The sequence below is a fragment of the Apis florea genome, unplaced genomic scaffold (assembly GCF_048593485.1).
Source record: "Apis florea isolate Af1SG1 unplaced genomic scaffold, ASM4859348v1 contig_3203_pilon, whole genome shotgun sequence".
NCBI lineage: Eukaryota > Metazoa > Arthropoda > Insecta > Hymenoptera > Apidae > Apis > Apis florea.
The window spans coordinates 311,913-336,395 of NW_028256723.1; the positions used below are offsets into that span (position 1 = coordinate 311,913).

At 42.0% G+C, this 24,483-nt stretch overlaps 1 protein-coding gene across 3 annotated transcripts in view; it reads right to left on the reverse strand.

Annotated features, from left to right (window-relative positions):
• Window positions 1-24,483, reverse strand: part of LOC100865859 (protein groucho) — a 121,039-nt gene that overhangs the window by 64,612 nt on the left and 31,944 nt on the right. For 2 of the 3 annotated variants that reach the window (XM_086910901.1, XM_086910900.1), the window contains exons 2-4: window positions 24,228-24,325; window positions 15,685-15,748; window positions 4,951-4,995 (exon numbers count right to left, since the gene is read on the reverse strand). In XM_086910901.1, the coding sequence (XP_086767027.1) occupies window positions 4,951-4,995; window positions 15,685-15,748; window positions 24,228-24,325 (207 nt within the window). Of the gene's footprint in view, window positions 1-4,950; window positions 4,996-15,684; window positions 15,749-19,313; window positions 19,460-24,227; window positions 24,326-24,483 lie in introns of those variants that run through there. The other variant, XM_086910903.1, reaches the window with a different exon arrangement.

Genomic DNA, 24,483 nt, shown 5'->3' on the forward strand with positions numbered 1-24,483 from the left:
GCCAACAACAACAACAACAACGGACGAACCCGATGATGCAGGGGGAACACCGGCGTTGGATAAATGGGGGAAAGGAAAAAAACAACAAACGGAGGAGGATGGGAAAAAGTGGGATATGATCGAGCGAAAATTCGATTCGATTCGACGGTAAACGAACGGATGGAATATTGTCGTGTTGGTGCATCTCGACATTTTCCGTTGTAATTTGACAACGATTAATGACGAACGAGTTCGATCACGATCTATTCGAATAACGATCCATTTCTACAAATCGAACGAGGTGTCGAGCTAGAGTGAAATAAATATATTATTCGCGAATAATAGGGAGTTTAGTTTATCTCTCAAATACGTGTCTTGAATCATTTTCGCGTAGACACTCTGTAGACACTCTTTTGCACGTAAATAACATCGCGTGACTTTGCTTCACGCTGACGTTAACAACTTTTCATCTCGTGCCTTCGAAACTCGACTCTCCAAAATTCGGGCGCGAATGTTATTAAGACGTGGACGAGGGCAGGCCAACATCTCCTTCCCTCCCGCGCATTCCCTTTTAACGAGCGGCGGGCGTGTAATCCGTCCATCGATGCGAAACCAGTGATTCGAGACGACAATTATCGTACAGGTATATAACAGGAAAACGTAACAGGTCGACTGCGGTCTGATGGATGATGATGATGACGGTAATTGTCGGGAATTACCCGACGTTAATTACATCCAGGGCGAAATCGAGCGCGTTTACACCGCCATTCGCAGACACTTGCCAGACTGACCGACCGGCCGACCGCGTTAATACACGCCCGATAAATTCGATTCGAAACGTCACCGCGTATCCCGCCCAGATATTTTACCCTCTCGCGTCGTCAGAGTTGTTACTCATCTCACACCATATCCTTCGACCCCTGTATACATATATATATACACTCTCCATTCCTCGTTTCGTCCCGTTTCCGCTCCCAATTTTCCTCCCCTTTTCGCGTTCCTTTTTTTTTTGCATCTCTCTTTCTCTCTCTTCTTCACACGCACGGCTCTCGTCATAAACGATTAATCATTTCTCGGTAGAACATATATAGGGAATCCACGGTGAAAGGGTGGGTTTTGAATTTTATAAACGCGATCGAGCGTGAAATTGTGACGGAGAAATACGATCGTGTAAACAGCATCTGACGGCCGTCCAACATTTTACAATGAATATCGGCCGCGATAATTCCGATGTAACCGGTTCGCAGCGAGTGGCCGCCGTGAAAACGTTCGGTTTCGCGCCGGGATCCTCTCCTCCTCCTTCTTCGTGAATCGAGAGAGCCTCGAGAGTGGAAATTCGATCGTTCGACCCGATTCATCACGGCCGGGACGAATCGAGAAGACGGACACGAGCGATTCCTCACGGCCTTGTTCCACTTCGCCTGGCCGAAATAAAGCTCGAGCGTAAATCTCTCGTAGGAATTTATCGGCGGGAAGAAGAAAAAAAATCCTGCCTACTTGTCTTTCCACGTAGGGAGTCGTGTATCCCCCCCTCGCTATAAAACTTGAAACTTCTTCGGTTTTTTCCCCTCCCCCCTCGAATCCTCGTCGTTCGTTTTAGTGAGAGAGATTCGAAAATTGGAATCTTCGAAAAGAAACGCGCAGTTAGAAATTAATATTTCTACAGCGAAATTTTATAAGCCAGAGAGAGAGAGAGAGTAAAAGCTACGAATTTGAAATAAGAAAGAATCTAGATAATTGTGTGCAAAAAGACTTGTAACCAGTCTTATTAATATCCTGTTTTATATCTTATTTTATATTCGTTATATAGTTTCATTGTTCAATCGATATTAATTCAAGCAGCGTGTGTCGATTCACCTCACCCATCGATAGATTCGTTGATAATCTCGAGCGAATTTTCACGGTCGTTGTTATCTCATCCTTCACGTTTTTCACGACCACGATGGTTTCCCAACAACCGACACGAAGCCCGATTTACGATCCAAGGGAGGAGGAGAGTGGTGCATCCGGTCGAAGGGGCAGAAAGAAGGGCGCCGGAAGCAGAGGAAATAACGGGGAGGGCGGCTGCTAAATATTCAATAAACGGGAGCATTATTCCTGGCACGTCGACGCGAAAGCTGGCTCACTGGAAGAAGAGCGCAGAGTGAAGAGGTAACGCGAGAAAAATCGCGAACAAGGCGGGCGAATAGGTTTAGCGCGGAAGAAACTCGATGGAGGAACAGCTATTTATCCCCTCGCGAAAATCGAGATTCTTCGCGATCAAGGTGTGCAGAAAACTGTTCCCCCCTTTTCCCTTCTCGCGTGCAAAGAAATATTATCGAACGATACGACTTAATACAAATATATTACGCGTGCCGATTATTTCTGTTGGTTGGTTATGCAGTGGTGAACAATAAATAAGAAATATACGGATCTAGCTGACAGGCTACGGTACAACAACTGAAGAAGATCGCGTATCGAAGATAAACGAAAGGATGCCAACTGCAGAACAGTAACAGTGCTAGCAACGTTCAATAATAAAATTATAGATAAAATTTCAGTGAACTTTATACTCTATAACATCACGATGACATTAGAAAGTGTGAAACCATTGTAACTGATCAAGTTCAATGCTTCAATGATCACGATTCACGAAAACATCTCTCTTTCCTAAACACATAATCTATTATTGCTAATCGATCCTCGACCCGTTATGCTATTTTCGTGTACACGATCCTCGATGAACGAATCGCCTGTGGAAAAACGACGGACGAAGACGATATCGGTTGACCGCATCGACGCGATGTCGAATAAAAGGAAGCGTTCCGCTTTTGGTCCACTAACGCGAATCGTACGCGCCCATCTCTCTCTCTCTCTCTCTCCTTTTTTCCTTCGAGGAGGAGAGGCGAGACGAGGGAAGGAGGGGGCCGCTCGAGGAGAGAAAAATCGGGATATTTACAATGGCGGTCACGATCGAGCTACGAGAAAACGGGAAATTCAAATCGACCGATCGCCGCGATGAATATGGATGTGGGCTGTGGGGGACAGGGGGGGAGGAGGAGGAGGAGGAGGAGGAAGGGCAAGAAAAACACGGCGGGGAGAGATCTTTGTGATGCAAATCCCGCGACGGTACTTTTTCTTTATTAATATCGAGAATGTGTTTTTTCGACGGGGGTGCATCGCATTGAAGAGGGGAGGGAGAGGGGGAGAGAAGAGCAGCCCGCTCTCTTCTCCTCTCCCCTTCCTCGCCGGGTTAATTCTCGATATCAAACGAACCACTTCCAATCCTATTTCTGTCTGTTTACACGGCAAACAGATCGGTCTGGGGCCATTAACAGGCAAACCTAGGAAAGTATTATGTGAGTGAGAGAGAGAGAGAGAGAGAGAGAGAGAGAGAGAGAGACATATCCGCGGCGGCAACCTTGCGCCATTTTTCTTTCCGCTCTTGCGATAAATCCCGTTAAGATACGGTCAAAGAAGTGACGTAATCTGTGAGCACTGTCAAAGGGACTCGTGAGAAATGTAATTTTTCCGTGCAAACAGTGAAATGTGACGTGAAACGGGCGACGCGATGGGACGACGATATAACCTCGAATCCGATATCGGATGGAGGACGATTATTTCGAGTATTGGAGTGGAAAAATTTGGGGGACGACCCAGATAACTCCCGGTTGACAGATCCCGGACTTTGGCAAAGGCGAGAAATTATGCTTGAATTTTTCCATACATTTTTGAAACGTTCTTTCTTCGATCTTTCTCCTCATCCTCGTTAATTTAAAAATCCCGTGATACGGCGAAATAATTAATCGTTTAACAACACGAAAACGATAAAACGATTATCCCAATTAAATTATTCAAGTCAAACATAGCGCAATAGCAATAAGAAATCGGCAACAAAATTAACAATTAATACCCCATTCGAACACCCCTCCTCGCCATTATTTAAATTATATCTCGTCGAGCAAACTTCTCGTTAAAAAAAATACAACAATTTCAAAAACCTCATCGAAAAAGCCTCCACCGATATATATAAAAAAAAGAAAAAATAGGTTTGCACGAGGAAGGGTTAAACCAATCTCACCGGATTAATCGAATCTATCCACGAGGCGAATTTCGTTCGCGCGATCCCAGAGGGACGCGGCAATGCGCTCAATAATTCGTAATAAAGGGTGTCGACCGGTGTCCTCCCCGCTTTTTCCTTCGTCGCCAAAGGTCGCAGGAAGAAACCCCGTCCCTTCCCCCTTGCAATTTGCATGTTATTACCTTGTTTACATATTTATTCAATAGGGCAGGATCCCCCCCAAGGGGGAAGAAGGAAGATCGTCGTCCGTCTCTCTTCCCCCTCCTGTCCCTTTAATTTCGGATTAAGGGTCACGCGCGAGGATCAGCAAGTCGGCGCACGGATATTGGCCGTTCGTCGCGCTCGCGCCGTGAATGAAAACATAAATTTCGACGAAGGCACGGCCTGCCTCTATCGCGCCCGTTAAGTCAACGAAGTAATTACTATACACCGGCGCTATCGGTGCACGTGCGTGTAAAACAGGTGCACGCGAGCGTAATCTCAACGCCCAGGCGAGAGGGGACGAATACCACTCGTACACGCGTGCGTGTATATATATTCGAGCTGGGTACAGGCTGTTTCACGAGGGGCGTTTTTCACCGAATTTCTATTCTAGTAACTTTTAATTTCTACTTACTCTACAAATATTCCTACTGTCGTTTTGAGGGAGAACGTTATCGAGTTGAAAATAAATCATTTTTATATTCGTATATATATATTTACGCGTATCGAAAACGATATCGAGGATTCTATATACGAATTTGCGTGGAATAATTGATAGAACTGTGAAAAGAAGAAAAACGATTAATCGAAAATTGTACGATACGGCGTGGTTGGAAACAGCGTGTAGAAGACGCATGCACGATTGGCCGGTATCTATCGGAGCGGTTCGATGATTTGAAATTCAAATGAAGGCGAGATGGAAGGCTTACCTGTTTATGCATTTCCACGTTCAGCCCGTAGGACATCTCGTAATACTGAAACAACAAAAGAAAAGGGAAAGATGTATTAGACGTGAGAGGGGTGTGTAAAGAGGCGTGCGCGGGCGGGAGCCGGCTATATCGATATGTGTGTAGCAGCATGCTACAACAAGCGTTTAACGCGCGCGGCGATACGCTTGCCTCTCGTCCCTTCACGATGAGAATAGGTGAAAAATACGATTGCTTCGGGGAAGAAATCGTAGAGAAATTGTAGTTTTCCATTCAAAGATGATGAGCTTATTATTATGCTCGTATTTCTAATTCAAATATCGCTAGCTTCTGATTCTTGTTGCTGCTTTTTCCAGACCAATCACTTTGACCAATCACGAAACGTAATTACTTATTTTTTTTTTTTTTTGGACAACTCTTGACCAAGAATAAAAAAGAAAAAAATCGTCGATTTCCAAAAGACTATTAAACCTAGAATACAAATACGTGAAAGATCGTGATCTCAAACGATATCGTAAAATTTAAAATGCGACAGACGCATCGATCCCCGAAAAACACGCTCGCATTCGTACGTAATACGTGATATACATCGAAGGAAACGAGAGAGAGAAAAAAAAAAAGAGAGGAAAAAAACTCGTGATCCCGATCCAGGCAGATCGAGATAAAGGGAATTTGTGCCAGAAGTCCGCCAATAAATAATTTCGTTGGCGTGCAGCAGCGCACACCGAACGAAAAAAGAGGAGAGAGAAAGAGAAGAGACGAGAGAGAGAGAGAGAGGGGGAAAAAAAAAGTGGTCGAGAAGGCATTCTCCTCCTCGATCGAATATATATTCAGCTGCAACTTATTATGCAACGCGTGATTCAATTGCACGATCTCCGTGCCGGTGGGACGGACGAGCGGAGTTTAGAGCCCGCCGATCGGATCTCTCGACGATCGATCTTCCTCCGAGCTAATGGAACCTCCACTTTGTATTAAACGCGGCCCCTTATATAACTATAATACTATCCTCTTCCTTTTACCTCTCTCTCCCCACCCCTCACCTCCTCTCTCGATATTCGAAAATTCCATCGCGGTGGCTTCTTCGAGAGGTGGACGGAGGTCGACGAAATATCCGTTGAAATATCGCGAAAGGGAAAGTCGATTGGACGGGAGAGAGGAGGGGGACAGGGAAAGGAGAGTTAAGCCGAGCGGAAGGATTCCCAAGGGCTAATCGAATTATCGAGTTACCTAAACCGAGATGCTGCTCGAATTCGTAATAACGTCTAAAAGAACCCTTGGAGGAGGGTCTTTATAGAGGGAGGGGAGCCGTACACGGCTGCCGAGAGCCGAGATTACATCGATCGAACGAGATTACGAAAAGCGGGCCAAATTGAGCCGTAATGCGAGATCTTGGCCAGGAACCTGGAGGATAAAACCGCGCGGAGAAAATGAGAAAAACGACCGAGGAATCGTTTCTTACTCTCTTTCTCTCTCTCTCTCTCTCTTTCTATGTATATATATATCTGTCCAAACGATTTCGTGTGTGTATAATCGTGTGTGCACGCGTGTCCCGTGCGTGTACGCGACCGTCCAAGACCGGTTTCTTGGTAACATCGTATCTACATCGTGTGTACAAGATCCCGGCTCGGGTATGCTTTAACTAATTCACCTACCGGACAGTGGTTCTCCATTCCTGTAATTCGATAGATTGAAAAGACGAAAAAGAAGGGAGGGGGAGAAAAAAATTGTGAATTTATCTTTTAAACCGAAGGGAGAAAAAGGTTTGTCTTGTATAACAGTTCTTTTTAATTTTTACGCTATGCGTCGAACAAAAAGAAAGAGTGGAAATTTAATTTAGTTTTTGGGTTGGTTCGTTGGTTGAAAGTAAGTTGCTTAGAAATCGAGTTTCGTTTCGTCAAAAAAATTGGAGCGATAAAGTGGCGCGTTTTCAACGAGAGAATTCCTCCCTTTCTCGTTTTAAAATTTCTCGTTACGTTTCTCTTTCTTCTCTGCGCAATATTCTTTTTCTTTCTTTAATCGGACGGGGATTCCCGTTTATTTTGCCGGCTAATCTATAAAGGTGGCCGCTTCGGGGATGCTGGGAGAAGCCTAAAAAAGTTTGAAAGCCGGAGAATCCGTGAAAATATCCAGTATACAGAAGTAAACCTTCGCTTTGGAGGAACGTTTCCCTCGATATGCATCTTTCAACGGTTACACGGCAGAAAAGCACCACTTTGGGATCCACATTTTTCTCTCCCCACGGTAATCAGAATACGTTCCTACAGTTTGGCCAACCATTCGAAAAATTCCCTATACACGAACCTTCTCTCCTCGAATCCCCGAAACGTATTATTCACGTACAACCGATTGTTGAAACTGGACGAAAAAAAAAAAAAAAGACGAAGAAAATTAATTCGATGAAACGATTTAAATTCCTCTTTTTTAAATTATGGATATTTATGTATATCCTAGGAAAAAGAATACTATTATTCATTTAAAAGATGCACGGAATGCGAAGGAACAAAAGACCGCCATTTTATATGTTCAAAGGATCGAAACTTAACAAAGTTGCAGCACGTGTATATTTGTCCATCCTCGAACTCTCTATTTAGCGGACCACTCGGTCTTCCATCCCCTCAATTATGACTCATCTTACGACTCGCGTTTCTGAGTCATCGTCCCGGCGGCGGAAGAACGTCAATGGGACGTGCACGGCGAACAAAAAGAAATTTCGTTTCGCATCAGTGACAATTTTGAAGAGAATTTGATGGACGCGAGGAAATAATTATGAACGAAAGATATATCATATACGAGAGATATAAAAGTAATAAGATCCGATATTTATGAGTATACAAAAGGGATTAAAACGCGAGAAGCGAATTAGATTTTTTCTTTCATCCACTACTCTTAACACCCAAAATTTTCGACAAAGTATTCAAATCCTGACGAATCTCTCTATAATACAAAATATCGAACACTTGGTTTCAAATCAGATAATAAAAATAAGAAAATTATATAACAAACAAAAACGCTTGCTCGACGTTCGTTCGAGCTCGAATTAAAAACCGAGGAGGGAGTAAACGATAAGGAAAAAACCGCGCCACGGCGATCGTCTCTCGCGGCGTCGTTTCTCGACGAAGTAATTAGCCTTTAATTAATAGACTTGTCCCCGTTGAGAAACGGAGGTCAGGATCTTAATTATCGCGAGGCCGAGGAAACGTAAACGTCGCGTTTAACACGCAGGGTGGGACGACGAGGGTTGTGTCCTCGCTCGACTCGATTCGGGTTGGCGAGATGATAAAACGGTGGCGCGGCAATAAACGTCGTTCAGCCATTAAACTCGGCCGAATTCGGTGCGCGCACCACACACACACACACAGCCTCCCGTATTTCCACCATCCCCTATCGCCTCCACTCGCCGACCGTTCGTTTGCATTTTCAAATTGAACCGGCTTTACGCCGCTATCCGAGAGTTTTATGCCGCATCATCGTGTCCACATTATCGAGTTAAGCCCGTTCGGGAAATTCAATCTGCGACGATCTCTCGACGACGAGCGAAATTTCCACGGGGTGGAAACAGCGGTTGAATCTCGCGGAAAGGGGATGTTATTCGATTTGTGGAGGGAGGAGGGTTCGTGTTTCGCGCGTGGTATCCTTATTTAAGGAGGAAAAGGGGGGGAAACGAAGCGAGAAAACTATAGGGTCGTGTGGATAAGGGGGGGGGAAACCCCTCGAATCGTGGCGCAATCCCTTTGGAAACTCGTGGAAACGAGTCGTGACGCTTTCATTCTCGAATAAACGACCGATATCGATCGCGATCGATATCTCCGCTGCGACGAGATACGCAAGACTAATGGACCCTCTCCGCCGCGCCCTGTGTCCCTTTCATGAGCCCTTATCCCCCTTTTTATCTTCCATCCACCCCGATGGAAGATCGGCCCCTGCTGCGAGCACACCACTTGCCGCTATCTCTCTCTTTCTTCACCTTTACCTGTCGTTGTTACCTCTCCCGACTTGCAAATTTCGCTCTCGATTCGATCGATCTCTCTCTCTCTCTCCGATTTAATCAAGGAAAACACTCGACACACACATACGATTGCGCATCGAATATCACCGCTTTCGAATCTTCGATTCTAAGTCGTGATCACGAGACGTGGCACGGTTTGAGGATGATGATATGTTTGGGGGGACGTGTGATTCGCGCATCAGATTCCTTGAAATTGTTGTTCATTTCTGCGGGATCATTGTGGATAGGAATATAAGAAAGTTTAATTTGGGTTTCTCTAACTGGACACGTTCGATAAAACGTTACGTAAGTAAGTGGAAGTAGTAAATATCGGCTGTCTTGTCGACGATAATTATATCGACGATGAAAAATATATTGATATAAAACAATTAATGGAATTACAGATAAAACACCGTTAATAATCGATACTCGAACAAAAAAAGAAAATGATAATAATTTGTACATATATAATTCTTTAAAAAAAATTTATAAGTAATAGCCAAGATACCAAGATACATGTCAAGATAAATCGATCAAAAACAAAAAAAAATGTAATTATTCTCTATTATTATCAACCAAGTATCAAGTATTATTGATAATATACTTATATACATATACATATATACTTATATACACACGCTTTGTATTTTCTATTACCCTCTCAATGTAGAAAATCTAAAAAGAAATTTTTTTAGATAGACCAAACTCCATCGATAATAAATATACGAACGAAACTGTACACCCATTTCGCCGCACACACAACCAACGTCAGAAACCGCTTCGCCCAGCAGCGATGATCGTACGATTAAATTCACACTTCTGTTCCCTCGACCAACGCGTACGTGGACTTGGAGCAAAGAGGTCGAAACACACACACACGCACACACACACACGGGCCAATTGGGGGGCCGGAAGGTGCACGCTCGCGTGTTACAACGATTGCATAAATTCTGTGGCTGTATGGTGGATCGGTGTTAACGACCCGAGCTCGGTGGTCGTTCGCGCCGACACGATTCTATTAAACGGTCGTCGTCATCCTGGCCACGGAACAGGCGGCAATCCCTGACGCCTGGGGGAACCGTTGAAATCGCCATCCTTTGGAATTTAACGGCACACTTTCGACCAGGGCCATCAAACCGGCCGAGGAACGCGAGGAACACCGCCGCTTTCCTCCGAGTTTTACGAGAGGAGGATATATTTCCACCGAACCTCGTTTCCTTTTGGTCGAGATTGTTTGCCGAAGTGGAAATTAAGAATCTTTTCTTCGGCGTCGAATGATTGACGACGAACGAGAAGAAGGTTTGAAATTTGATATTGCAGCCACTCTTTGACTCTTTGATCTTTGAAATTGAAACGTGAGACTTATTTGACTCGGCCTTTTGATCCTTTGCGGGGCCCGCAGGTGGAATAAGCCTCTCGTTGATTGAATACGTACTATGTTTCTATCCATTACTATCTATTTAGTTAAATGCTAGTATATTTCTTTACAAAATTGAATACAGTATATACTTGCAAACGTTTTATTTTCGTTTAAATTATTCACATTATTTAAAATGTCACCATTAAACTCGTTTCAACAATATTTTGATAATAAACCAATCGCCCTCGAATCTTCCTTTAAACGTTTCGAGAATCGAGGCAGAGATAGAGAATACACAGTTGTTGATCTCGAGAAAGATAAGAAAAAAAAAAAAAAAAAAGAAAAGAAAAGAAAAAGGAAAAAGAAAGGAAGAAGCGGAAATCGCGCTAAAGTTTCCCGCAAAGTCAATGCGCCGCGTTACTGAAACTACGCCATCCGGTAAGCTTCAAGGCGATCTATTCCGCGGCGGTTCACGCTCGTAAAAGTTCACGAGCTCGACAATTACATGAAAGAGTCGTAAAAGCGTAATGCCCCGTGGCCAGAGTTCTCTACCATCGTCATATAACGACGTCGTATACGAGCATCCTCCGCGACCAACACGCTTACACGAGTCTTCGCGTCCGTGTCGCATCGGAAACAAATTCCTGCGAGCGAGAATCGACTCGATTTCTGGCGAGTAGAGAAAGGGAAGGGAAAGGAAAGAGGAGAGAGAAAAAAAAAAAAAAAGAACAAAATGGAGAGAAACTGCGAGCGGGACGAGAAGCGAGTGTTAGCAAACGAGCCGTGGCGGTTATAGTGGTTTTTCCACGTGGAAAAGTCAGTGGGCGCCGGAAATACGAAACCAGCGTTTATATACTCCCGGAATATAAAACATCTCGGCCACTTGCTCGCAGTGCATGAACACGAAAGCCTTTAAAACTCGGCTGCGGACGGCACCGAGTGGAAAAAAGAAGGTAATTCCCCGGTGCAAAAAAGAGGAGAGCAGACGGTGGAGAACGCGGGAGGGGATCCAGTGATATTCAACTGCTAAATTAAGCAAAATGTTTCGCTGTAAGGATCTCTCGAATTTTTTTTTTTTTTTCTCCTTTTTTTCCTTGCGCTGTCACGGTACGGACCAATCGAGTATCGATTCCATTCAGAAGTTAATTAAGATTACACGACGAGGCGAACACGATGTCTATTCGAACGTGGTGGTTTGTCTTTTCTCATTGGACATCGGCGAAAACGAATCATGGACATATATTACCTTCGACGTTCCTTCGAGAGAGAGCGGCGGCGGCGGCATCTCTCTGATTGGCATTACGTTGAAGAAATAACACCTGCTTCGGGCGCAGAGAAAATGATGAAAATATCTTGATATAATGTTACATACAGAGTGTCCCACAATTACGAAATTCGAATAAATAAAATGAAACGAATGGATCTTTATCCACCTTCCTAAGGAATAAACACAGCGAGAAAGTGAGACATCTAGTGGATGTCTAATGCAACGCTTCCCACACCCGCCGATTTCGTTCATTTTTCGCCATCCCCGTTCGAGACACCCAGTATACATATCCAACGAGATACACACGAGACGATAATGAATAGGTTCGACATCCCGGCTGAATCATTCCAATTACGCTCGAGCGTACAAACCGCCACCGATTCATTAGAAGAGAGCGAGAGAGAGAAAGAGAGAGCGGTCACTCTCGCGCGTTACCGTGTTTACGAGTCACTCGATACGTCGGTACGGCGTATGTCCGACAAGTGTGTTGTTGTACCTGTTGCTAACGCGCGCGCGCGTGCACCACGCCAATACAATAAATTCTTGTTGCGTCAATGATTAATCACGAGTGACAAAACGGTGTAATATGATACCGACCGCCGCGGCTAATAACAAATGACCGCGGGACGATTCGATCGTTCGCGCGGTAACTCGGCCCTATACTGCTACATAGAGACCCGGGGGCATCGAGTGTATTTTTCTCGCGATTCAATCGAGACGCGGATGCTCGAACACGTTTGACAAACGAAGCGCACTCGCTCGATGCTCATTTTTAGAACGACGACGACTTCATATGTATGGAGGAGCGGGACAGATACGGATGACACGGGGGCTCTGGAATAGGCGGGAGACACGTAACACCGGTACACCGTACGCGGGGAACATCGATTTTTAGGTTTTACGATACGTATTTTTGATAATGGCGAAACAAGTTGCTGTTCTTGAAAACGTGCCAACGAGGGATGGATTGCGAGGATTTCGATCGAGGTTATAAGCGGTCTTCGCAAAGTTTATTGCCTTTCGAGGTAACCTTTGGATCCCTCGTAAAACAGTTTAAAATGTTGCAGCTTTTAATATTAAATAGAGGCGGTATCCTGAGATACCTGAAACGGTAAATTTTAGGAAAATTTACTTGACGGTTCTTGATATTTGATAAATTTTAATACGGGCACGATTATATTTCATTTATATTTATGCGAGCAATTCGTGAAAGGAAGAAGCACTAACTAGCAATGAAGCATTTTCGATTTCTAGAAATTTCTTTTCTCGCGATAAAGTTTAAGTTTGAAGATTATTTCAAGACGGTCCTCCCTGTAAATATTATCTTCTCGTTGAAAAAAAAAAAAAAAAAGAAAAGAAAAATGTAAATCTTCGAAGAGAGAAAGCAACGGCCTTTGGAGGAAAGAAGATCGATCGTTCGATCGATGTGCCGAGACACGACATCGTTCTCGCAAGTCGTCGCGCGATTAATCTTCGTGTTGCGTGAATCGGCGGAAGTGCCACGTCCACGCAAGCAGCCAGCGTGCATTTTATATGAAGTCATTTGCATCGAACGCGACCACGAAGTGTGGCCTATAAATTACCGCGTGTCCGTGATAACCGCAACGCCAAACGAAAAAAGACAATAAACTGCAACGACACGAATGCTTCTGTTTGTCCTCCTTACCGCTCTCTCTCTCTCTCTCCTCCCCTTTTCCCCGTGAACACGGCTACTTTGCACGACTCCGATCTAATTGCCACTCTCCACACGGAGCAGGAATCAATCGCATGCACGACTGACCGTTCGTGTGCAGGTGAATTAACACGTGACTGCCCATTGATGTTTAGCAGCTCTCGTGTCTTTGAACGGTGAAGTATCCGCTCTTTCGCCAAGGATTATGCAAATCTGTTGCGGTATCGTTTATTTATCGTTCGATTAATTTTTTTTCCTATCTTTCGAAACCCTTTCTTCCTCTTTTTTTAAGTCAATCGAATAACGAGTGGATGATCATTTTCTACAATCGTAACATTCACTTAGAAAACTCGACAAAAGAAGAAGAAGAAGAAGAAGAAAGAAAGAAAACGATTGAAAAAAGGAGCCGAAACGAAACGCGCAAACAAAAATTTACAACTTAAAATTTTCCTTCCTAAAAAAAAAAAAAAAAAGAAGAGGGAAAAAAAGATTTATTACCTTATAAAACCACGTCCCCTTTCAACAATGATTTTAACAAAACACGATTCGAAGAACGATTCCCATCAACTACCTACTACAAAAAGGGTATTAAACACAATGGTTCGGAGGGAAGATATATCGTAAAGGATCGTAAAGCCCGCGCATCGATTGCGCGGACGGCCGCGCATGATCCGCGTGGCGCGTAAATTCGAAAGGCGTTCCTCCGCGACCCAGCGCGACCTTCTCCGTAGGAGGCGGCCCTTGTATTCGCGCGCTAATGAAGACGCATACACACCGTGCGACGTCGCAATAATGAAGATCTACGGACGAAAGTAAAGCCTATATATATATATAAAACTGTTCGCACACCTGCGTGTGCAGTCGACCGAAAAGGAGAAGGTGTATCCGCGGGAAGAAGCCGTTGAACGGGTCGTCTGAATGGGCGATGGTGTAAAGGTCCACCAACCAGCGGTGTTGTGTGCCGGTTTCATTAGGACGTGCGTACACGTAGATCGGCTCGCTTCTTTTTCTCACATTTTTCTTCGTATGAAACGAGTCAGATTTATGGATTGTTCTTGGTAGTGGCGGGTTTTAACACTCCCGCCGTTAAAACGGCTGTTGACGGAGAGCTTATTGATGGAGTTTGTCGGAATGGAGGAAGGTGGTGGTGTTTTCTCCTTTTCACGCGGCGAGAAGTTGTGGATATTACTACTGTCGTTCGTTCGCAATGCACCGTATTTTGTGACGCCCGATCTAAGACTAACGGTATAAACGGAATTGTTTCCGTATAAAATTATAATAAACGGTCTGTCCATCGACCATTAGATAGTTTTTGGTAATTTTAAATAACGATAAGAAAGGGGGAAGAAAGGTATTAATTTTTTAAAAACCTTTTCAATTATACAAATATTTACATTTTTGAGCGTGGAATGGAAGCATAGCGTTTATTCTAGTCGAAGATTATCCCGTGATCGTTTCTTTTTATTAATGGAATTCTTTTGGAAGAAGAGGAAGAAGAAAAGGAAAAAAAAAGAGTACAAGCAATAAAGCATGAGAGGAGTACGTGTTATTAAAGTCTTTCCAACCAGAAAAGTAGGAGCAATTTCCAACCGGATAATACCGTAGCGAAGAAGTTAAATATTCTGGAGATTGGTATGATTAACCGGGAGAGTGGGAGCTACTGGATTTAAAAGAAGTGGTTATTTATGAAACCTCTCGTGTAATTTTCAAGAAAACGAGGAGAATTAAGCGGGTAAGTTGCTCGTTAAATTCGGATGGAGAAGGTGCGTTATTGCTGCGGACATTAACAAATGGCATCGTAAAACGATTTATATCCTCCAACAATGAGCAAACAAAAATCTCGAATAATAATAGAAATTCGTAGTTATGTTTTTTTTTCTTTTTTTTTTTCAAGAAGAGATTATTCTACGAATTGTTTCAAATTTTTACTTTCTACTCTCTTTCTTCCTTTGTCTTGTGTAATGTACAATTCTATTAATTATGTTTATATTGATTAATCGTAACGATAAAATACCATTTTAGTTGGAACTTCTATTAAATTAATATTCCGAAATGTAATAATAAACAGTAGACAAATTAAGTTTGCAACTTTTGATGAGCTATAATTCTACAAAGTTCGTTTGTTTCTATGACAATATTCAACACGTTATACCATCGTTTATCACGTAAACTGTATCACAATTCCGAACTATTGTTGATAAAACATTGCGGCCGAAACATATTCGAATAATTAGCAATGTCAACAAACGATGTAATTTTAATGTTGAGACAAATTCAGATGGATCCATTACGTGAGATCCATTTCGTTCTTAAATTGAAATTCGCAATAAATGCGTAAAGGTAAAGTGATTGGTGTTGGCAAAAACGAAGCAGCACAATATATCTTATTGATTTGTTTAGAAAGAAAAAGATTTCACGAATTAAAAATAAAAAAAAAAAAAATATCGACTCACCATAACGTAGTGACGCTGCATCTCAGTCTTCTCCTGGGCGAGTTTCTCTAGCTCCAATTTAATACTGGATAAAACAAACAAGAAAACGCAAATATAAGCAAAACATTTATAAATACGTTCAAAATCTTATGATAAGAATATATTTATAAAAATAAAACTCTCGTTCCAAGTTATTTTTCACTAACGAACATTGCATTGAGAGATTCTGAAATTAGTGTCTCTCGAGAGTTTGAAATATATTCGCAATCTTCGAGGATCGAATCGAAATAGAAATTTAGAATAAAACTGGTAAAAAAAAAAAAAAAAAAAAAACAATAATTACGGATATATTTTTATTCGAAATGTTTTTTTACGACAGAAGTTTATCTTCTCTTTCCGTGTAAAACGATTGATATCACGATGTCTTTTTTTAAAATGGCATATCGAAAGCAACTGCGTGAATAATTCATAGAATGAATCGATGGAGGAATTCAATGGATTCGCGTAAACTCGATCTCGAGAAAGAGAATCGATGGATCGTTGATGCCTTATTTGCCAAGATTCGTGTTACAATTTTCGAGAAAACATCTCTACACAGGATGATACAAGAGAAAAAAAAGAAGAAGAAAATGATTCGTTTCAAAATATAATAACAGCTTGTAGACAAACTAATAAACTCGCTTCATTACAGACATTTATTAATGATTCGCTTCAGTGGTCGCTGACTAATCGATTATACAGTTCGATAAATTTAACAAGGTCGGCTTCTTATTATTCGAATGATGAAATAACGGATATGGATTTCATGCGTATCCTTTTAAAAGAGATTTAATAATCATAATATTGAGCGAAGGTAAAATTAATCGAAAGTCTTCCGAAATTCGTCGAACAAGATGCGTTACTAAGATATAAAATCTCTTTGTTCGATATCGTGTGTACTTTGACTCACGTTTCTTAATACCTTTTATAATATTTCTTTTCTCGCGTAATCTGTGAAATATTAATCCACATTGCTTATCTTCGAATGGATAAAAAGGAAAGACGAATTATATGAAATTAAAATTTATGATGATATCATCGTATGAGATCATAATTTTTCATATTTAATTTCAATTAATATGAAAATGAAGAATAACAAAATTGTGTCGGGGGCACTATTTTCGAGAGTTTTTGAAAACTATACACGAATACTTATACCACACCAACAGATGGATAATTTTCAATGATTTTATAATTAAATTTACAGATCGATCGAGCAATAACAAGTGGCATTTAGTATTTTGTAATAATAATAATAATAATAATAATAATAAAATAATTGAATTTAATTGTATTAAGCGTTTAATTATGTTACGGAATATTACATATCCCTGCAATTTGTATTTCAAATATAAAATTAAAAAAAAAAAAAAAAAAAAAAGAAGAAGAAGAAGAAACATTTATAACACATTTTTAATACTTTCGAATGAAAGAATAAAAGAAAATTACATTCGCAACTTCGTTTCAACGATCAAAATTAATTAAAGCGAAATTAATCAATTCATACATGAAAGATCAATAACACGTTTCACCTGTCTTTTTTATTAGAACGGAAGATAAATCGATAAATCAACTTGCGAGATATTTCATCCGTATGATATGTAAAGAAGTCGAATAACACGGTGAATAAAATTCATATTGATATCGGGTCGCATGTAAACTGCGCAAATTTTTATGCAAATACATAATACTTTTTGTACTACACATTCTACATAATTTGCATAACCGACAGGAATATACGATCGAAAAAAGTTTAAGATAATAATTCTTCGATAACACATTTTTCCTTTTACTATTTATACGGTTCAAAAAAATCAACCATCCGTCGGAAAAATATGGCAACCAGAAAGTTAAGCGCGACCGTCAAACAATCGCCAATCCCACAACGATAGTTGATTTTTCATCATCGGCCGGGGAATCGATCTTTTATCGACACGTGGTTATCGGCTCTCGGGCAAAAAATAATAGGGCGTTAAATGGAAAATTAATTTCCATCGATGCCCCACCACCCCACCCCCCCCCTCTCTCCTCCATTTCACGGCGGAAGTAATTTTTTAACGAGAAACGCGCGTCATATTTTTGTTTACCGCGTCGACAGCGAAATAGACCCGCGTTCCTGCGAAATTGCATCGCCGCTCGCCAATTCCGTATAATAAATACGCGGCCGTAATGGCCGAGCACCGTTGCTGCTGTTACTGCTGCAACGCGCGTAACCCCGCGGAAAACCTTCCACGAGTGTTGGTACTTGTACCAACGATTGCTCGATGCTACACGTTTGCAACCGTGTTCAAACTGGTATATCTGGCAGAGCGAGATAATTCCCGGTTTTCTCCGCGTTATAACACCAATTAGACGGGGATTATGCTTTACGATATTTTTCTTTCGCTTTATTGCTCAACGTGTTACGAGTTTGTGGAACTTTGATAGTTGTGTAAGTTTTACCTCAACGGCTTGGAAATCCCGATAAATGCGATATCTTTGGAAATATTCGGAAAGTATTGGTTTTGCACGATGATGATTATACGATGATGAGAAAGGGAGGCAAACTATATATTTCGATTATTATTTTGAGACGGTGCCTGTTATTGAAACGCCGGAATTAATTAACGCTTACACTCGTCGACCCGCTTAACCCGATCTTTATTTTGCACTTATTGATCCTATATCTGCATATAGCAAGCGAGGATTAACGTAACAGGATTCATTCGTTGCCTCGAATAGAAACCGGTGTACCTATTACGTAACGAGCAATACACGTTTTTAATCGTATTAAAAAAAAAAGCGGAAACCAGATGACTGATGGATAATATTACCTCGTTCTGTCGAGAATACAACGTTTTTTAACGTTTCCGATTGTATCTTAAATATTCCATAATAAATAACAAATTAATTGTACGGAATTGGTTGAACGAATTGGAAGAACGAGGCAGAAAAAGGCGAGGAACACGCGCCTTCTATAATCTTGGAACAACGTGGGTGAGGACAGTACTACACCGTGTGTAAACACATCCTCTCCTCCCATTTCTTGTTTTCCACCATTCTTTTCCACCTCTCGGCTTACCCCATCCCGTAATACCTTTGTATCTCTGTTTTTTTCACTCTCTCGCCAGTTTCTCGCACTCCAATTTAAGGCCGTATAAAGGGAACAAGAACAAGGTATTAATATCCACCGACCCTCGTGAACGCAGAATTTGCCTTTGTTTGCCTGTTCCGTTCGCGTTGGCCGTCGTTATAATTCCGTGGCATTAAATTAAAACGCACGCGTTCACGTTTCCGCGATGACAATAAAACTAACGAGAAAAATTGTTAACAACCGAGCGGGGAGGGGAAACAAAGGGCTGAAAGAAGACAGGCCGGCTAATTTAAACACAAACGGAATAAGAACGGAATCAGTTTCTCATTCGTCGAAAGAAAGGATAATAACTCGATCATCCTCGTAAAAGTTATTCTTTGACGATATACAACGCTTCCAAGTAAAAAGAGAGAGAAATATATTAACATCGAATCGTGACACGTATCACGAATATCCAAATAATCGAAACGTAGAAGAGAAAAATATAATACAATTATAATTCTGCTTGGAAAAAAAAAGAATATTATTTGTATCTAACCTCAATCTACGTTATCCATTGTCTCTCGCTCGTTCACTAACCTCTTCGTATCTCGTCACGATGGAGAATGATCTATCAAACGTTTCAAGGATCGATTTTCACTCGTTAACACACAATTAACAATTAAAATTCGTTGAACAGAACAAGATCGATCGAAAAAACAAAAATTATCACAAGATTCACGTGCGCGAACGAACGACAAACTGTGGCATGCCAATATGGCGGCATGCCAATATGGCGGCGCATCGATAGACGAATCGAGAGTCGATTATCGTTCTCGTCTCGATTCTCGAAGTGCAAATCGACACAGCTGTATACCTCTGCTTTTTCAGCCATGGACGTCAGTTTCTGCCACGGTTGTGCCACGGCACGATCCGTGATCGACGGACAATATCGTATCGCGCGTGCACACGGGATAGTCGTCGTGGCCGCGTGAAATAGCCCTTCCGGTTACTGAACGCGATCTGCACGCCCGATACTAAGCGTAACGAGAGACCGTACGCTCGTTTTTACGCGCGTTGGCGAACCGCTTTAAAAGGAACGGTTGAATTATTCAATAGAGGGAGTTCTGCTCGGTTTGGCGCGCTGCAAATTAGACGTTCTTCGAGAACCTTGTTCGGCAAAAGTATTCCGGTTGGACGCGTTTTTCTTACGTACGGCATTTTCCAATCTCGCGGCGCAAAGATACTTAAGAGATATTAGTCCGATTGGTTTAAAACGCTCTTCGTCCAAGCTTTTTTCCTTCTCTTTTAGACTTCTCGTACTTCTTCGCTCCCTTTCTTTCACTTAAAATACCTACGTATCTGCAAACTTTTCAGTTTTCAAGGCGAAGTTAAGATATTATTTTTTAATTTTCGAGCAAAATTGGGAAGGTTATGCGAAATTTAGAAATTCGATTTTATTTTTCTTAACGACGAAAGGAGAGTAATGATTTTAAGCGTCGAAATAATTTCTCGAAATAAGATACAACCTGATTTCGAGTCGTTCTAATAACAAATAATATATACACATATTAAAAAAAAAAAGAAGAGAAAGAAATATCAAAGTAAAAACAAGAAAATACCGTAGCTATTTTCGATCCTGTCTTGAAACTCGAGCCAACCCCTTGATTCCAGTGGCCAAGTAAGGAGGAATCGAGAGCGAGAAAAGGAACGGTTACGTCACGATAAATTAGCACGATATTAACGATCGATCGGACGATAATTCTGGTTGCGGGGCCCAGGCCAGGCCCATTAATTATCTCAGATTGGCGCGGCACAACAATTTACAAGCCCGTCTTATCGGCCGTCCGCTTCTCTCCTCGCCTCCGTGAACGTTCCTACGGCGCGTTATAAATAATTGAAAGCGAAAACGGCGCGCACCTGTTCCTCGTCGCGAGGTGTACATACACGTCGCGAAATTCCCCGCCAATGGTTCCACCTCTCTCAATTTGTAAACAGCAAATTTATAACCCTCCCCGCTCCTACAATTCTCGCGCGGGATCGAAAGCGTTTATCCGGGCGTACACAGCCGTTTGATAATAAAACTAACGCGGCCCCCGCCGCCACTTTCCGCATCATCGAGCGTATAATACAGACATAAAATGAATTATTCCGTACGATCGGCGCTGTTTGCGCGATCGGGAAAATCCTGCGCCACACGGCTTATGCAATCTTTCGTCTCTCCCCTCGAAACGGTGTACGGTATTCGGTTGCATTATGATCGAAACTGTCGGATATAAATCACCGGGGAGGGAGGGGGAGGAGGAATGTGTTTTTCTCGTTTAACGCATTCGCTTCCTTCGAGTTTCGGCTCGCCTGGTCGAAGATTGGATCGAAGATTATTGCCCCCTCGATAATTCGAATCGATCATGGTTCAAAGACGGGCAATATTTAATAAAATCACGAATTAACTTGCTTCGGTAATAATAATCGGAAATAATCGTAGGAAAGGCAAATTGCTTAACACTAAACCTACCACGGCGCGGTCAAATGACCGTTTTTGAAATTTCGTTTCGTAGAATTTCTTGTATACAAAGTTACTGTATCGCCATATGACTTATCGACGTTTTCTATAATGTAGATCTACAATCCATTTTTCAATATTCACAATTTTCTGTACTGTTTACTTCACGAATCCAATAATTAGTTAAAATCTCTTTCTATATTAAGATACAAATGCTGCTTTTTTGCAGCGGTCATGGTAGGAATAGGTATACATGAAATGCCGGTAGGTTTTTTTGTTAAAGCGATTTAATCGAAATTTTTAACTCGATATTACTTTTTCAACGAGTACGATTACGAATCTTTAATATTCCGCAACTAAATCGATAACCGTCCAACAAAAACCTTTTCTTCCCTTTTCCTTCTTCCGAACAGCCGAGAGAAGAAAAGTCTCGCGAGTTTTGCGCGAGATCATTAGCCGTCGAACATCCTCGAGAAGAGGAGGTCGGGGCGAGGAAAAATCGAGCACTCTCCGGAAGAGTTGGCGCGCACCGAGTGCGAAATTGCCTCCACCACCACGAAGAACCTTTGCGAATCGTCCTGTGCGCTGCATTCGAACGCACGGGATGTCGCACGCCGCTCACGTACGCCTCGTACGTATTTATGCATGTATGCACACCAGAGCCCCCCCCTCCCTGGGGACCCCCCCTCCAGCGTTGAGTCCGACACGAAACAGCAATTTAAGTTTCCGTCGCCGGTGGAAATCGTGCGGCACGTGACGTCGCGAATTAACACGTTAAAGGGTCGGCGCATAAATTAACGCGTCAAGCCGATAAGGATCGTGCGGGCACACGGGTGGAAACGGAAGAAACCTCCTCCTCTTATCGGTGAACCCTTTTCTCTTACTCGTGCGAGGTTCGCGTGTTGCGACCGAGGCGCGATCCTATCTCTCCACCGATTACACACCACCACCGCGCGCTTCTATACTCGTTACGCCGGTTTTTTCTTCGTTTTTAACGACGTGGTGACGCGAAGAATTCGAAGGGATCGGATTCTTTTTTTTTGTTCGGTTCGAAATATACTTTTAGTCTCACTTCGTTTCTCGTATTACTGTATTTATTTATCTTTGGAATCGATATTAATCGTTTGCACTCGTATTTGTATTTAAGAAGATTGCCAAGATTGTAATTGTGTTATATGATATATAATAAAATGTAGGATGGCGATTATACGGCGAGTGCAAAGGGTTAATATTCGTGTTTTTATTTCGTTATTTGGTGAATTCGAAGAGATTGGATTCTTTTTTTTTTTTTCTCCCTCCAAGTTTTTAATCTTGCTTCGTTTCTCGTATTACTGTATTTATTTATCTTTGGAATCGATATTAATCACTCGTATTATTTAAGAAGGTTGTCAAGAATGTAATTATATCATTATATAACATCATTTTTTTTTCCTTCCTCCAAGTTTTTAATCGCTGCGTCTTGTTTCGTTTCTCGTATTATTGCGATCGTTTATTTTCGTAATTGGCATTGATCCCTTAAGGTTGCAGTAACAAAAGTTCATAGAATGTAATTATATCATACGCATAATAATAATAAAATGCAGGATGGCGAAGGGTTAATCGTGGCTAGTAGCAAAAAGATAGGTACACCCCGAGGCGAGTGGAATTCTCGAGGATGCATTGTAACAAAAATCGAATCGAACGTGACGAATAAGATGTCAAGTGGAGAGACGACGAAAAAAAAAAAAAGAAAAGAAAAGAAAAGAATTGTAAAATCCAACAAACTTTCACTCCTCGCATCACCCTTCATTTATCATTTACCTTTATTTACCTGGAGGATTAACTTCTCGAATTACTATTTACCGAAACAAACCACCTTCGCCCAACAAAGGACAGAGTCCAATATCGAAAGTTGAAGAGCCGTAAAGCGCGTTTATCGCGGCAAAGCACAATAGGGGAGTCGGAATGGTTGGAGAGGGGTCATTCGAGTCGAGAGAGAGAGAGAGAGATCGAGTGGCAGCCGTGTCGAAAGAAAATATGTTACAAGACGTATTCACAAGGAAACTGAATGGGCTGGTAGACGCGTAACACGCGTGCATAGAATCGAAACCGAGGGCCTCGATCCTCTCTGCTTGCTTGCGTGTGCCTGTGTGCATACTCGAGTGTGCATAGCTTCCGCTCGGACAAACAATTCTCTGCCTACAACTGTCGGCCTCCTGTCCATGCTCGCTTCGCCTACGCGCTTCGACACGACGTTTGCGCAAACATTTCCCCAAGATAAGATCAGACGTACGCCCCAAGAATTGACTCTTGCTCGATTAATTATCCGGGATAAATAATCCGCTTTGTTTTATCGCGAGGGAAAAAAAATATAGAGAAAACTAGGAAAATACGATCGAAATGAGATAAAGGCATCGAATGGAATTTTAATCTTCTTTCTATTCGATCGATTATAACTTGTTACAATAAGCGTGGTAAACAACAAGGTGGGTTTCTTTCCACTATTATTTCCACTTTCGTCGATTATGGGAGGGAAAAAAAAAAAAAAGGAATCAGAATTATCTCGTGTCTCGCTTGTCCTTCCATTCTTCGTCAAGAGAAATAATAATTCTCGGGCCGCTACTATCGCTATTACCGTTTCGCTACGATTCATTTTCACTTAATTCACGTGTGACAACCGTGTGTCGTGGCGCGAGGAGAACGTAATTCCTGCTTTCACCGACAGCGTATAATTGTTGCGAATGATTACAAACGATCTCCACGCAACGTTCGATCGAAGAGAGTGATAAAGAACGGATATTTAATTCGAAACTCGGATCCCTATCTAAAGCAAAACGTGACGCGTATAATTTTTCTCGGCGAGGATCGTTCTTCGAGAAAAAAAAAAAATAAAAGAAGAGGCGCGTTTTCTCGAATCGAGCAAAAAAAATTCGAGGAGGGATGATCAAAGGGGATCGTTGATTTATAGGCAAAATGGAAATAAACATTTACCTGTGATATTGCGTCTGAAGAAAGTTGAAATCCTCCTTGATACGATCGCAGAGCTCGCCGATTGAGAATTTATATTGTTGGCCTGGTTGCGGCGGACCCTGAAACACGACGAATAAAAAGTTGAGGGGATCGGCTGGAAAAAAATATTTCGCTCGAAACGAGACGAGCAACACCGTTTCCCGAGCAAAAACACGTTTCTTTCCAAGGATGGAACGAACGAACGAGGAATCTTCTCCCCGATTCGTCGACCGCTCCC